Raw genomic sequence first — 17,325 nt, 5'->3', positions numbered from 1 at the left:
AACACAACTGTTCATCTGACACTGCCCCTAACAAAGTGCTTTGCATTCCATAAGGACAGTATACCTGTTGAGCCACTTGAAACACTTGTTCCTTTTCAAGAGTCTATTGTTCTTGATTCTTTTAAATACAAACAAAACAAAAACCTCACAGTTTCTCAAATGGATCGGTTTACAAAAATATGAAGCAAAACAAATCCTTTAAACTTCATTTCACTTAAACGTTAACGATATCCAAGGGCAAAGCAAAAGCACCATTAATGATACTACCCTCACTAAAAGTATAAGCTCGATTGAACTAAATAGGGGTTGATTTTGAGCAGACGTGTGCAGAAGTAGTGTAAACCAAGCTATCTGCCTCCTAGGAGATCCATAAACAAACGTACATTGTGAAAGCTCCTGTCCTTTTGCACAGACAGCCAGATTGTTCCCTCCTTCTCTGCATTTCAACAGAATCTTATAGATCATCATCTTCGGGAGCACTGTACAGTTTAGACTGTGGCAAGTCACTGTTAGATCTCTCCAGTTATTATCACTGCATCGTATTATTTATTCTGTTTATTCTGTTTTGTATTTTTGAGTCACTCTAGCACATTCACACTTAGAGTGACAAACATAAGAAAACAAAACATGCCTTTAAAATACTGATTTAAAAGGAAAAATGAAAACAGCATCTTCCAAGCAGAAGACGAAGCAGCATGGAGAAGGATAATGATAAAAATGGCCTGTAAGAATATATTTCTTTAAAAAGCTTGTGAGAATAAAAATAACTTCTCTTGGTGTCAGGGCTGATTCAATTTAAATCAAGTCAATTTAACTCATGGTTTAAATTATGGTTTATATTGCATCCCCAGGGGACTCGATTTTAGGAATTCAAATCACAGTTTAATGCACTAGTGAGGATGATTTTATTTAGCCATAACTTTTCATAGAGTTACATTATAATTCAATATGGCCTTAACACATATTCAGAGATCTAGGTTTCACTAGTACATAAGCACTGAGCAATTATTCTTTTTCCCCACAGGTAAATTTTCAATTAATCAAAAATGTGATCTCTACCATTTAGATCCAGTCTCTTCCTTGTTAATTTCTGCTCCATCTCCCCAGATTCTCTATCCATTGACCTTCTCTATTTTTGCACTTGGAGAGAATCAAGATGGAGAACAAGAGTGAGAATGCACTTCATATGCACCAACAGCAAAATAGACATGATCACAGAATTAATTAGAAGTTATATAATTAATATTCTTTATGATAACTTTGACCTCTTTTTTGCTAATAGTTTAAGGGGGAAATTGAAACCTGGTTCATATTTTTTAAAAATTGTCAATTTAAATTTTAAAAATCAGATTTATTTATTTTTTAATGTTTATTTTTATCAGCCCAGACTGGTGCTTAAAAAGGTCAGTAAAGCCAAACAGACCTCTGGGGAGGGAGGATTCCACAGTTTGGAGACCAGAACAGAAAAGGCGGGGGAAAGAGCAAAGATCTAATGTAAGAACCAAATTGGGGCTATTCATAACAGGACAAAAGTGTGAGAGTATCAGGGAAGAGAGTTTAAAAAATACACTGACTAAAATTTAAAAATGAGACAGAGTTTCTTAACATGTACCACTTTTCTGTAGCGTCCTACTTTGATAACCACTGGGGGAAAGATGGTGGTAATTGACTCCTCAAATAGGGATAAAAAAGAAGGTGGGAAGGGCAAGAAAAATAGCTCAAAAGGGAAGGATTGAAAAAGCCCTTTCCTTTCAAACTACAACCTTAGCAACTTTATCATTTAAGAAAGGAATAGAAAATAATCCAATTTCCTTGACACGTGACACTAAGGCTTTCAGAATATGGCATCTCTTGGTCTACACCAGAATCCATTTAAAACTGTTATATCTAACATCTACCAAATGTTAGCAAGAGAGAAAGACAGCCATCCCACAACATAGGAGAACATTACCAACTCAATTCCATACTGCCAGGTCTGAAAGAACTACCAAAACATAACAAAACAAGACTACCCATTGGGAAACACACAAGTCTCTTATCTCCCTGGCAATGCTCTATGCCCTTTAAACACTCTCATTCAAAGAAAAATTTGGGCTGTTTGCCACCAAATCTCTACTGCCAGAAAATTATGCAGAATCACACAATTAATTTTAGCATGAGAATGCCAAGTGAGATATTCAGTGTACGCAGCATTTTTTTTAAAAAAAGGCTAACAAATTGTCCTATCTAAGGACGTAATTTACACACACTAAACTATTGAAAAAGATAGCTGGAGCATTACTTAGAGATGTGTTTGAGACAAATTTATTATTTTGAAATAAGTAAAATAAATAAGTAAAATAAACCAGATAGATACCAACAGGGTATGAATGAGTCATAGAGGGTGGCATATAAATGATAAAATATCAATGTGAAAATAAAAGCAGTGTGTCTTGGTTTTTGTTTTTTGTTTTGTTGTTGTTTTTTTTGCTCTAGGTCATTTGGTGGTTTTTCTGCTGCACTGACAAGGATTTTATTTCATTTTCGGCTCTGCAATTCTGGGGTTTTTTATGTTTGTGAATTTTTAAAAGGCCCATATTCTTTGATTTTTTTCCTCTTAATTCTCCTCCCTGAATTCTCCCAGTTGCAAAACAGGCGAGCCTACCTGGCAACGTGTGACAGGTCAGTGATCAAACAGAGCAAGGAGACATCACCCTCATCTTGGGAAAATTGCAGAAATGAACACTGAACAAATATAGTTTCAAAGCTACATACTGCAGTCTGCTTTCTGCAAGCACAACGGCATGCCTCTCTTCTCCTGTTATTACGGTACTGTTTGCTGGGATTGGTTTGCACTTCCATGTTCTTTTCGGCAGAGATATAAATTGCTTTCAAAGAGTGACCTCATCCTTCTTATGACAGCAGAAATTTACCAGTCAGCTTGGAACTCCACCAGCTCTACCCTGCCCCGCTGATCAAAGCCAGTTTAAATGAACAGCACTCTCTGTCTTTTAAAATGGCACTCATCTTTGAACAAGAGTTCATTTCAAGTAAAAAGGATTTATAATTGCTTGAACAAAATCAATACCCTCCTCCTCTGATATAGTGCTTGTTATAATTATATGACTTGCTGTTGCAAAGCTAAACAGCAGAAATATTGTCATTTAGTGAATGAAACACAGGTTGTTCATTATGATACAAACTCCATGAAAGCAAAACAGGATTTGCGTAATGCATTTTAGAGACAGCCTACATTATGGAACACATGATGTGCCCAGTTAACACTACAAAAACCAACAACACTATGGCAACAATATTCTGTGAGTAGTTTTTGCCACTTGGGAAACTGGTATGACAAGCTAAAATGGGAAAGTTTGTGGATTAGGCATGGCTGAAAAGGGAAGGAAAATAGAAAAATAAACGGATACAGCAGAATAGATGTCACAAGGAAATTGTGTATTATATCAACTTTTATATAACTTCACATGCAACACATGTAACTGTTTATAAGCTTTAGTCTGTGAGCCTTTAAAATGTTACACTAAGATGCCAAAATAATTACTACTGCATTTAAAACCACTAACAACCTTCACTAACATTAAGTAGCAAGCATCAGTTGACTATTTAAGAAAGAAACATAGAGGTTCACTAGCTGCACAATTTAACCTAAACCCCAATTTTTGTGGTTACGTTCATAATAAATACAGTAATACATCTTGGATAAAGAAAAATAAAAGAAACACTTACACAGCCGCCAGCAAGAATTTCTGCTGCGAGAGGAACAGAGCCATCTTTGAGCATAAATTTGTCTCTCACAAAATCGTTTACCTTAAGAAATAAACATCCAGTCAAATGAGAAAAAGCATGACCCATTTTTTTAAAAAAATTACAGCTACCCAAAATACAAATTCTATGTCTACCATCAAGATAACACTAACACACACACACACACACACACACACACACACACACACAGAGAGAGAGAGACAGTTAGGAAAGTACATTTACTAAGCTTAAAACCAGATTTGCAGCATTCAGGGAATCAACGGATGTATACATTTGCCTACAAAAATAATGTAATTCAGATATTTGCTTAAGACATTTGTCAATATTCCTTGAAAAATATTCTACTGCCTTACAGCCTTACCTTGAAAATAAGTTTCAATTATTTAAATTGTTTACTTTTAAGTCAGTGAACACATAATTTCAGTTTGGAATTCTACATATTGATTATCTATGAATTCATTAAATGCATTTTTAACTTTCAAGTGCTAAAAACAAAGCTAAGTAACATGAAAACATGCAACTCCTAAATGATTTCAATTGCATATTACTGTTTTTATTACACTAATAGGAAACTGTAAGAGTGGAAGGTTTGTTCTTTTTTGTGATAAATAATCCAGAGTTAATCCAGAGTGAATACAAGTGACTATTACAAATGAGGCTGCCATGCAACACTCATTACCCTAATTCTCACCCAAAACACACAGAATCTAACTATATAATATATGAATATAACATAACACAATATAAATATATGTTCAAGTGTCAGAAGGTTACTTCTTGAGCATTTTGAATGGTAGCTTTATAGAGGTACACTGTTTATATATACTGGATTCTTCAAGTATAGTTTTATTCAAGGAAACAGTATACGTACTATATACTTATGCAGGCTTAAAGCATGCAACAACTCATTCAATACAATCCTATAATATCTACTCAGAGGTAATCAGCTCTGAGTTAATGTATCTTACTGCCAGATAAAGATTTACAGTTTTTCAGCACAAAACAATGGATTCTGACCTATGAGTTTTACATTCAACTTACTGTAAGTTTAATCGCCTTTTCTGGGGCTACACCCAATAACTGTGGCAAAAGACCTGTAAAGAGCACAAAAATACTATATAAAACATAGTATTAAGTTAGCATACAAACAGGTATATGTGAAGTTGTACCTAGACATTTGATTGAAAAACAACAACATAAAGCACACAATTCAGATGCTATTATACACATACGCATTCCATACACTTAAAAGATCAGAGAGATTTATTTGCACACACTGCAAGTTGGTGTTGAATCACTGTGACTAACAGACAAGGTTGTGAACAGGGAAGCCTCTCACTATACCAGTTAAAATTTCACTTCTGCACAGATTCAGTTATCAAGTCAAACTTACAGGGTTACAATGACTGAAATGGCTGCCATACTATCTGAATACATGAAGAACACAACATAAATGTTTAGTTTCAGTTAGCAGCAGCAGCAAGATATACAAGAAAGGTGGGCAGATTTGGGATATCCTGGAATATTATGAGATTATCAAGGATTTCTGACTTTCATTTGTTCCACATTTGCAAACATTTGCATTTGTTCTGGCTGGTGGATCATAACATGCTAATAAAACAACCAAAGTATTTTCCATGAGCTTAGATGACAACCCTGGTCTTGAATGTTTTCTTGGTGGGTTTTGGGCTATGTGGCCATGTTCTAGAAATTTTCTCCCTGACGTTTCGCCAGCATCTGTGGCTGGCATTCTCTGAAGACGCCAGCCACAGATACTGGTGAAACGTCCGGAAGAAAATTTTCTAGAACATGGCCACATAGACCAAAAAACCCACAAAAAACCATGGATGCCGGCCATGAAAGCCTTCGACTTCACACCTGGTCTTGAACATCAATGGCTACCAGTAAGGATGACTATAGATCACCTCTAAAATCACCAGTAGTATGCTTCTGTGTATCAGTTGCTGGAGCATGCAAGATGAAGCACACTGCTATATTCATGTCCATTAGTCCATACTAATTGGTCCATTAGTCCATACTAACTGTCCACTATGTCAATAAAATGTCAGATTAGGTAGGCTCTTCTTAGGGTCAATTGCTTTTTATGTGCCCAAGACTTTGCAGAGCCAAGGAGCATGCATACTGGAGCTATATGGGCTGATTTAATAATATTTTCATACGTTCATCAGATTTTGTTATGTGATCAAAGGATCACATAACAAACATCTTATTTAGAATTTAAACTTAGTAGCACAATTTATTTACCTAGGTATACACAAACTACTAGAAGAAAGCAATCCAGTGTATAAATACAGAGGCAGGAAGCTGTGTTTCATGTTTGACATTGGATTTCTCATTTGAATTGTTCTGAAATAAAATATTGCAAGAGGTTTGTAAATCAAATGTCACAGAAAGGTTTCATGGAAAAGTGAGAAAATGAGAGAATATATATATATATATATATATATGAGAGAGAGAGATTACTTTCACAAGCAAGACTATGTTGTAGGATAATTTACCACTTGCTTAAGCAACTACTTCTGAGAAAGTCAACAGAACAAACTGCAATTTATACTAATTTCCATGGTTGAGTAAAAATAGCTCACAGATTTTTTTTAATACCAATTTTGAGAGGTGTCTATCTTGAGGCATTCCAAATGAGAGAATGAACAACATTTATGGTTATTCCACCACTTTGTTCTTTTTCATCAGCTGTTGAGATTGCTGTTGATGCTTGATTTCGGAGCAAACCAATTTTGTTGCACTACTGTTTGCCTGCTTTATGAGAAGTCTTTAAAGCTTTTTTTTTTTTGTCTGCTTTTCAACGGATGCTAGACTGTGAGAAGTGGAAAATCCATGGTCAGGAGAAAAGGATTCTATATTCTCTCTGTCTTTACACTGTCCATGCTCAATGTCTAAGGATGTCAAGGAATCTCTCCATTTGATTGGTTTTAATCAGAATGCAGACATGCTACTTTACAACTACAGCTCCCACAATTCCCAGCCAGCAAGGCAGTGGGAATTCTGATGTAGTCCAAAAGTAACTTTTCAAAAAATACTTTCTGGAAATTCTGGGAGATGTAGTCCAAATAAGTTTTCCATACTCCTCTTTTAAAAGAATTGAGATAGTCTCCCTTTCTTTAAACTATGCATAATACCTGTATTGAAGAAAACTTTAACAACTAAAGGGCTGCACATTCCCCAAACCTGTCGTACAAATTCAGGTTCCATTCACATACTCCTAATTTAACATACTCCTAATTTTCTCCCCGACCTCCATCTTGAGGGGAGAGAAGCAGGCAAGAAACAACAGGCCTCTGCCTGCCAAGTTTAAGAGCCCTCCCCCCGACCTCCATCTTGAGGGGAGAGAAGCAGAGGTTTTTTTTTTTTTTTTGTTACTTGCTTTGTTGTTTTATATGCATATGTATGCTGTAAACTGCTTTGATCGTAGGAAAAGCGGTATACAAATAAATCATATTATTATTATTAAAGACCAGTACCAAATCTTCCTTTTGTGGGCAAAGTGATCAAGAGGGCAGTTACCTTCAAACTCCAGGCAACCTTGGATGATACACACTTTTTATGGTAATTTCAAACCAGCTTCAGAGCAAGATATAGAGCTTAGATGACTATGGTCACCTTAGCAGATGATCTCTGCCTAAGCACTGACAGGGGAAATGTGTCATTGTTGGTGCTTTTGGATCTCTCTGTGGTATTCGATACCATCAACCATTATGTAGCGAGATCTTGTAGCACCTTTGAGACTAACAGAAAGAAAGACGTTGGCAGCATGACTTCAGTCTACAAAAGCTCATGCTGCCAACTTCTTATTACAGACTAACATGGCTATGGCCGGTTACACACCGGCAGTTGGGACGTCCACAGGACGTCCCATTTTAAAAAAGGGGCGTCTCTTCTAGACGCCCCTGGGTCTAATACGGACTGTGTCCGTACAATATGGCGCCAGCCCTTCTACATGGCCGGCGCCATATTGACGTATCGGATGCTGAGTGTCCGAACGTCGCGCGGCGCTAATGACGTCACGAATGCACCCTTGGCGCTTCGCGACGTCATCAGTGCGCCGCGGAAAGAAGCTCCATTTTGGAGCTTCTTTTTTGCTCCGCGCAGGAGCCGCGCGGTGTGACTGCTACAGCTCCCGCACGGAGCAAGCAGTGGTGGCGCCAGACTGCCGCAAAGCGGCAGTCTGTAGCCCGCCTATATCTTTGAATTCTACCATCAGCGATTGTATCCTTCTGGAACACCTGAGAGGTTCCAGAATCGGGGCACTGTGCTTCAGTGGTTCTGGTCCTATTTCTCATGTAGGTTTCAGATGGTAGTGCTTGTGAACAGCTGCTATTCTAAGGCATACCATAAGGAGCCCTGATGGCGCAGTGGTTAAATGTCTGTACTGCAGCCACTCACTCAAAACCATAAGGTTGCGAGTTCAAGACCAGCAAAAGGGCTCAAGCTTGACTCAGGCTAGCATCCTTCTGAGGTCGTTAAAATGAGTACCCAGACTGTTGGGGGCAAATTAGCTTACAGTTGTAAACCGCTTAGACACTGCTTAGGCTGTATGAAGTGGTATATAAATGAAGCTTGTTTGTTTGTTTGTGCCATTCTATCCACAATGCTCTTTAACTTCTACCAGAAACTACTGGGAGATCACCTGGAGACATGGGGGAAGGTGCTATCACTATACTGATTAACCCCCAAATGTACCTCTCTATGCGTTCAGAAATAGTATCAGCTAAGAAAAGTATGTCTCTGCTGGATATAAAGGGCTGGGTGGGAAAAATCAATCTGAAACTGAATCCAGACAAGACAGAGGTGCTTGTTGTCAAGGGTCCAAACCTGGCTTTGGAGGTGTGCCAGGAGCCAGTTTCTCACACCCTGGGATCACTGAAAATTGAACCTGCCCCCAAAACAGAAAATGGCTGGAAGTCCACTGCCAGTTAACTAAAACCTTTGTATTTATTTTTTTATCACAACAAAGTGTTGAAGGCATCTCATTTTAAAAGAAAATTATACTTCCTGGAAGTTTTACTTTTAAAAAATTCAAAACATATTTTGGGTATGTGCGGAGAGCTACAGCTGCAAAATCAGACCTTTTGCTCAGCCTTGCACTATGAAAATTGAAAATGCAGAAGACATGATTTATCTTGCCTAAGTGAAAATGAATGCCACATACCACCTTCATTCATTCATTCCACAGAGATTTACAAATGGAATCTTCCTTCCATACAGCAACATCGTTATAGTATAAGTAGTATAAAGGCCAGCTGCAGCAACAAAATGAGTCCAGGTAATGAATTAACATTCAACAAGCTAACTGCTTTGGAAATCTGTCGATTGCTATTAATTGTCAACACAAGTGTAATACTAAAAAGCTGATGGGACATTGCCTCAGGTTTATAATATTCATAATTTTTTTCTTTCTACCATGACTGCTTTTTCCTGTCTAATTTAGATACTAATTGTTTCACTGATCTCTGACACTGCAGAGTAGGTAAATCTACATCCTACAAGGATTTGGATTCAACTCTGGTGCCAGGAACGGATATTGGATCTCCACATCCATGAGTGCAGAGGGCAAGATTTGACCTTTAAATCCCACCACCATCGCTACAAAGAAAGTTATACAGCACTCCTATTCCCCATGTTGAAGCTCTGATGTTGACAGTGGGAGCCAGTGCCAACACAGTTGTCAACCTTCGCCCCAAAGCAGGAAATTTATGCCAAAGCTGGACCTGGAATAGGTTAACTCCTCTACAACCAATGCTGTTGCCCATTCAGTAACAACCCATTTGTATGATTTGCAGAGACCACGAAGAAGTTGTATACTACAATGCAATTTTATGGTTCTTAGGATAGTTTGGGCTTCCTCCATCTTCCATAACAGAAAGAGAGGCCAATTTTTAACAGAGTGATTTGACCTCAAAGATCCCCCCTTAGTATTAAGCATTTTATTGTATTTGTCACTCCTCTAGCCATTAGAGGATCTGGATGATGTTTGAGAGAGTCTGAATGATGCCTGGTCTGTTCAGCACTGAAATTTATATTTTTTAAAAACCCTACCTTTTGGATCTCCCAGGAGCCCTCCTTTTTGACAATGGCAGGTTGTTTGCATGCACATCTTGCTGTGCTACCTGGCGCAGCTACCGCCATGTCACATTGTTCACTGTATGTTCAAAACAAAGTGCCCAGCCATGTGATTCAAGCTGAGTACCTCGTTCTATCCTCAGAGCAAGTGATGTGCTGCAGCCATGACTGCAGCAAGCAGCACAGTGACTTGTCTTCTTAGAAGTGGACCCTGCCATTTGGCATTATCAAAACAAATTTTCTTATATATCACTTTTCTGGGTTTTCCCACTACAGGAGAGATATTGATATACCAGTTTATGATTACTGGTATTTATTTATTAAGTTTATTCAATACTATAATGATGATATCATCACCACATTTGCTGTATGTGTCATGTGAGCCACCATGGTGTAGTGGTTTAAACATTAGACTACAACTCTGAAGACCAAGTCTCAAGTCTCTGTTCAGCCATGGAAAGCCACTGAGTGATCTTGGACTAGTCACATTCTCTCAGCGTTAGGGAAGGGAAAACCCTTCTGAACAAATCTTGCCAAGGTTCATCATATGTCAGAAATGATTTGAAGGTACTCAACAACCATCACATGAATACACTAATGGAATGTCATTAAGCAAGATAAAATGACTCCCAATATTTCCAACAGCAGCCTCAGCCTTTGAAGCAAGCAACTGTGTATTTCAAAAATGTGCATTTCATGTTGAATTGGATGCTCTCTTTTTTCAGTTTAGATCAGTCCAGAAAGTACAATATCCAGTAGAGGTGGTGCACACAGCCTGTTCTGAAGAGAACAGAAAAAGCTTTTCTAGAATCATCATAAAATATTTTCTGGAGGTATCATAGAAATGATGTGGATATCAGACAAAGCAGGAGAAAACCGACACTGTGGACACTGGGCAAATATAATTAATTCATTATAATTTGAGAAAATCATGTTTTTCTTAGTGAACCAACAGTAGAGGCAATCAGTACAATCAAACCCATATTCTGACTCTGCAATGGAAGCTTAGAGAATGTGAGAAATTCTCATTTTGAGTCAAGATTAACTGACAAATAAAGTAGCAAGTCTGGCAGGAAATCTCTACTGTCCTCTTACAATCAGATGAAAAAAAATCTGAATACTGACCTCTATAGAGTCCAAAGAATCCTTCATAACGTAGCACTTTCTTAAAGCAATCAAAGCTGTTCTTGTACATCAGCTCTCCAACAAATGACCCAGTGGAGCGCTGGTTCTGCATCCGGGTTTTCACAAGATCTATTGGGTATACTGCAGTGGCTCCAACAGCTATACGTTAAGTTGTAAACAAACAAGAATATGTTTTTATAGCTAATATCAGGTTTATCCTGAAAATATTATATACCATCACCATACAAGTATTTACAGGAATTTTTGTGTGCACCAAGCAGGAATCTTCACCCTCCCCCAGAACTTGGAAACATTACATTTTTTAACTACAGTTCCTCAAATTCCCAGCCACTGTGGCCACTGGATATACTGGCTGGGGAATCCTGTGAGTTGTAATACAAAGGACAAGTTTTCCATTCTATGTTTATCATTGTGCAATTTTCTGTACAGGACTTAAAGGAGGCATACAAGTTAAAATAATTTTAGAGGATGGAGCCAGGTGCTCCATATCTCTTTCATAAAACTTTGGAGGCCTCTGAGCTGTGCTCTGGCCACTGGCTGAGCTAGCTGAGATATTCTGGGAGTCACAGCTAAAAATGTAAATGTTCCAGTTTTTGTGCTCCCCTTGTTTGAACAGCAGTCTTCCTCCCCCCACCCCCACCCCCACCAACGTATTTGAGCTGCTTTTGAAACTCTTCCTGAATTTCAAGGAGACTTTTGACATGGCATATACGTTGGCTATTTGTGGAGGCTTTGGAAGAAGTTACACAAAACACATGAAATTTAGTTACTTCATAATTTGGCCATAGTCTCCCTGTATCATGAGTCCCATCTCACAAACAGTTCATTTTGTATTAAAAGCAGTGTTCAGACAAAGCTGGCGATAAAATACCCCATGAAATTGATTGAAAGGCTGTTTCTATGTTGTAATGTTATTGAGTACCAGTGTGCTTAACTCTGCTAAGGACTGGGCTGCTCTTCACATAAACAGGCAGAAGTAAAGAAATCATGCTGAGATTTTCTTACATGTCATTAGCCTTTTGCACAGTTACTGTCATTGTTTGGGTTTGCTTGCTTTTTTACAGTCTATAATACCTCAACACTCACTGCCAAACAAGAAACAGTCACCAGCCATGGTCACAAATACATGAACGAATAACAAAACAACAACAACAGATGCTATGGAATGTAGTTGCAAGATATAATGGATGTAATATTTTACTGTCAACAGTACAAGATTGTGAATACAAACATACAGTCCTGAGCACAAAAATACAGACAGCTCAGAATAAATGCAATCTGCAACAGAAATGCTACCTTTTTGAGAATGCTAACATGCTGGTAGGTGTTATCTTTGGAAAAAACACATGCACGATTGAAACTAGCATATTAAACATTAAAAAAATCTTAATGAGGAAGATCTACAATGAAATGACTACGCAGTTTCTGGAAGTGGTGGTTTTAATGGGGTTATTTTCACAATAAATCACAGATTTGTTGTCAATAATTAAAGACTGGCATAGATTTACAAGCAATGTAAGAATGTATTCTCACAGCAGGTAATCTGACTTGCCAATAACCTGAAATTGTTTATTGCAAGAAGCAACAGTTAATAGCCTGCACTTCTGCAAATTGTTACAGATTACATTTTTTTTCTCAGTTGACTTCCTTTTGTTTCATTATATTCATTGTCGCCAATGTTCTATGTGTCTTGACCTTCTTGTTATAACTTGTGGAATCACTATAGGTAGATCTTTTTATTGCAAGTTTTGGTATTCCATTCAGGAATACAATACTATATTTTCTATTCAAACTGTTGTTTTATTTTCATTGGCTGTAAGTATCGTATATACTCGACTGTAAATTGACCTCTTATATAGGTCAAGGGCACGTCTTGGGGCCTAAATTATGGATTCTCATATGACCCATGGATAAGTAGAGGGTAAAACTTAGGGGCATGTAAAAAAGGGTGAAGCAAAGGGAAATTATGCCAAAGAACTTAGAAAACTCCAGCAGACATAACTGTTTGTGCTCACCCTAAAGGCTGGATGGATGAGGAGGGAACTACAGTAAATCATCATGTGTGGGAAAGGTGACCAGGTGCATGTGGGACTAAGAAAACGCACACGTATCAAAAAGATGAAAAGCCAAAGCAAAAAAAATACTGACTATCTATGTTAGCTGTGACTATAGTATTTAACTTTAATGTGATAACTTTGCCTGATTTTAACCCAGAAAACCTGACAACCATAAACAAGTATCTTATTCAAATCCTTCAAACTCCGATTCCTCTAGGCATTCACATGAATAAGGAGGGCCAACTGTATATAGAGTAATTACCGCCACTGTATATTGTATGTACATTCCAAAACATCTGCTATTGCTTTGCCATTTGTTCATGTACTCATGATAATCTTTTTTGGTTTGTATGTTTCACAATATGACTTTTTTAAAAACACATTTCACTTTCAATTACAATGGCCGACAGAATTATTAAATCATAACAAAAGAGTAAAAAAACCAGAAGAGCCATTCTTGATATCATGGCTATAAAGTACAGGCTGAGTTGGAAAATTTTGTTTCTTGGATTACAGCAGAGGTGGAAAGAGTACATCCTACAGGACATGTGCAGCCCCTGGGCCCCACTTTTGCAGCCCCTGAAAGTCTTCCCACCATTCCCAAAGTCTCACAACATCAGTTTAAAAAAGTGTGTGTGATTTTCAGGTAAACAACTCCACTCCAAAATTATTCCCAAATACTTTTTGTTTTCCTGTGTTGTCCATCTCAAAATGGTGACAAGAAGTGACACATCATCACTTCCAGACATACTTTGAGGGGGACTTAAGAGAAAAACTGACATATTTGGTCTTGCTGGGAATTCTGTGAGCTGTACTCCAAGGGTGGCTAGCTGCATAAAGGGCAGGAGCCAATTCCTTGCCATACACTCCATGGGCTGCTACTCCCCATCCCCAGAAAACCCAGTGGTCATGCCAGCTAGGGTATTTTGCAAGCTGTAGTCTAAAAAAAGGAATTTTTCCAAAATTGTGGTGGCATGCTTCTTTCTGTAATGGAGGGCAGGAAGGCAAATGGCAAACATAGTCACTTCTTCATACATTCACTAACCTCCAGCGACTGAACCAAGGGCAAATCTATATGCAGATTCTGCTATCTGGACAAGAATAGGCCGGGACACATCTCCTGGAGCTTGCTGCAAGTTTGTCAGGGAGGGAGAAGATTGAGAGGTAAGGAAGAAAAAGATTAGAAGAGTCAGGTTTACATTTTCTGCGACTGAATGGAACAACATAAAATAACGGGGTCGAAAAACAGATACTGCTGTAGTTACATATTTGCATATTATATTTCTATCTCAATTTAATTCCCAGGAAGAAGGTATAACATACATGGGTGCCCAGGTGGTCTACCACCTAGGCAGTAACCACACTTAAGGCATTTAGTGCAATAGATGCACCCCATAACAAACTGGAATTGAGGGTTTTAGACATTTTTGTTTTCATCTAGAAAATATTTTGGTCTGTCCCCTGCCTGAATTGATATTTTTAATGCCCATCCTAGTATTAAGATTAAGAAAAGCTATTCCTGCTCTGAACAGCTTTCTAGAAAATACAGGAAGCTACTTTATGCTAAGTCAGACCACTGATCCATCCAGTCAAGTATTGGCAGCTCTGATGTAGCTCTCCAGTTTCAGACAGGAATTTTTTCTAATACTTGGAGATCTTTGGTATTACCTGGTGATCTCTCATCCAAGAACTAATCAGCCTTGATCCTGTTTAGCTTTTGGAATCAAATAAGATCAGTTGTGCTCAGGGTGGTATAGGACACACAAGAAAATAAAACACATTTTTCCCATCACTATTTTTTGTTATGGTAGTCTAGATTGCCAATGAAATGTAGTAGTTATGAGATGAAACCACAGATAATAGAGGTTTACATGACCTTTTAAATCCATGTACAACATGAAAATATGGGGGAAAATAGCTTCATTGTACCACCACCAGTCATTTAATCAAATAAAATATTAAAATCAGAGTTAAATCAGAGCTAGCAAAGAAGTGCTGAGAACAAGATTAGGTGTTGTAATTTTAACAATATTAAAATACACACACATACATTTAATTGTAAATATTGGTTGAAATTTGGTTCACCCAAATTATAATTATTGGCTGAAATACATATCACTGTGAAAGCAGAGCTTTGAAATATACTTCCTCATCTTCGTCCACTAGTACAACTTCCAGAATTTGTTGCCAACTAAAAATAGTCTTACTGAGCTCTGGCTTTGATACACAGCTTTTGTTTCTGGTTTTCTGTAAGAGAAGGTTCTCATTGCTGCATAACATGATTATTTTGAATATGACAGGAAGCCATCTTATACTTGGTCAATTTAACTTGTCATTCTCTAGGGGTTTGAGACATCCATCTTTCCCTGCTGAACGAGGAGAAACCTATAGGAATGCAAAGCATGTGGTTTATCAATGAGCTATAATCCTTCTTCACTATTTTCAAAGGATCTTGCTGCAGGAAGAAGAGAGGAGAAACCCTACTGGATACGCAAGGTCCTCATTATGTTCAAAAAAGATCTGCTGGATTTAAGCCATCAAGTCTCGAGGAGAACATAAGAACTGCCCATTTCAAACTGTGCATTAATTTGCTAAATAAACCACTGTAGTGTGTGCCACCTGCTTTATGTTCCAAGATACTCATGGAGACTGATTTAGTTGTTACAGGACTCAAGTTGTAGAATTTGCATCCAGGATGTAATGAGCATTTACATCAAGAATGGGGAATGTGTCGTTGGGCTGCTACTCCCATCATCTCCCACTACTGACTATTCTGGCTAGGACTGCTCAGAATAGCAGTCCAACTACTATTGGAAAACCACACATTCCCAGCTTTTTTTTCCATGCAGGAGCTATGACAACATGGCACTGCTATCTACACGGATCTTCTGTATTGCCAGTGCCAAGACATAATGCTACGTAACATGGCATAGTGTCTGTGGCAGCTTCCAGTGTGGTACCTATAATGTACAGGGTGGCTTTTGGTCCAAACCTCTTTAAGTAATCTTTGAGACAGGTTTTACAAATGAGCTAATAAAAATGTATTGTCCTAACACACTGGTTCTTAAGGCAAGACTAAAGAAAAGTTATTGAAGGGTGATGTTGACTGGGAGGAGGGGCAGAATAGGAGGCAGCCAAGTGAGGAAGGCCTGGCGTGAGGCCTATTAGACCCAAAAATGTAGCCTACATCAACTCATTGTGGTCAAACTGGCGTCTCTGCACAGACCCAGAGTGCAGAGAGTGGGGAGGGAAACCCTCCAGCTCTCAACATACATAACTTGGTTTGACTTAAGTGATAGCTTTAGAAAAACAAGAGCTACACCCAGGTCTACGCCAGTTTTTCAATACAGGAAAGAAACCAATAAAAAGTTTTTGACAGTTGGCAAAGACTTTTTTTTTTGTCTTTTGCATCACATCACTTTCCAGTTTCCCATTCCGCAAACATTTAAAAACTAAAATTAAAATTTTTAGAAAGCCAGCAGCAGCACTTGGTTTTCTCCACGATCTTAAAGGATTTCAAACTATTATGACAGACTAAACAAAACCATCACTCATTTCAATATGCAGCTCAAGAGAGAATGCAACAGGAAGACAGCAACAGCAACAGACAATCTTACCTACAAGTCAGCCTCAGTAAACTCTGTGCAACTTAACCACTGAATAGGCATATACATATAAAAATGTACTTAAAGAACTGAATATCTATGAGCAAATAGAGCTTTCTCTTAATACGCTGGGTGCATGTTGACATTCCTAGTGTAAACTGAATAACATTTCTTCCTTCATTAAAAATAACCCCCGGCAAAGTCACAGGAGGGCTGAACCAGTTAATTCAAATAAGTGAATGAATATTACCCCCGCCCCTCCAACTAGTGGTTAAAATGAAACCTTGATTTTTCTTTCTAGTCATTTCTATCAGGTAATCACAATTTTAATGTTTTAAACAAAAAAGAGAAAATAAACACTTAGTTTTTTTAGTTTTCTGGCTTAGTAAAATTCTAATGAAAACATTTGCAAAATTTTTAATCACAGTTTTTATATTTAATTCACCAAGAAGTGCCAAAGACCTTGAGGCCTTGCTGATTGGAAGTACTAGAACAAGGCAATAAATGCTTCATTATTCTCCCCACACACCCTTTATCCCCTCACCTGTCTCTGAGCTTCAGCCAGGTTGTAAGGCAATGTGCCCTCCTCCAAAGGAGCAATTCGTTCAATGTCAGCCATCGTCATGCGTCTGAGGACACAAAGGGATCACAAA

General features: G+C 38.0%; 1 protein-coding gene across 4 annotated transcripts in view; it reads right to left on the bottom strand.

Moving 5' to 3' along the window:
- SLC25A13 (solute carrier family 25 member 13) overlaps positions 1-17,325 on the bottom strand; it is a 144,147-nt gene that overhangs the window by 36,904 nt on the left and 89,918 nt on the right. For all 4 annotated transcript variants that reach the window (XM_089533193.1, XM_089533194.1, XM_089533195.1 and 1 more), the window contains 5 exons: positions 17,217-17,301; positions 14,113-14,197; positions 10,990-11,148; positions 4,807-4,859; positions 3,727-3,807 (listed from right to left, as the gene is read on the bottom strand). In XM_089533193.1, coding sequence (XP_089389319.1) covers positions 3,727-3,807; positions 4,807-4,859; positions 10,990-11,148; positions 14,113-14,197; positions 17,217-17,301 — 463 coding nt within the window. The remainder of the gene's footprint in view (positions 1-3,726; positions 3,808-4,806; positions 4,860-10,989; positions 11,149-14,112; positions 14,198-17,216; positions 17,302-17,325) is intronic.

Source organism: Sceloporus occidentalis, unplaced genomic scaffold, assembly GCF_023333645.1.
Source record: "Sceloporus occidentalis isolate IW3139 unplaced genomic scaffold, rSceOcc1.0.p SCAF_7, whole genome shotgun sequence".
Classification (NCBI taxonomy): domain Eukaryota; kingdom Metazoa; phylum Chordata; class Lepidosauria; order Squamata; family Phrynosomatidae; genus Sceloporus; species Sceloporus occidentalis.
Note: the sequence above shows the minus strand (reverse complement) of the source record. Positions and strands in the feature narration are given on the sequence as shown.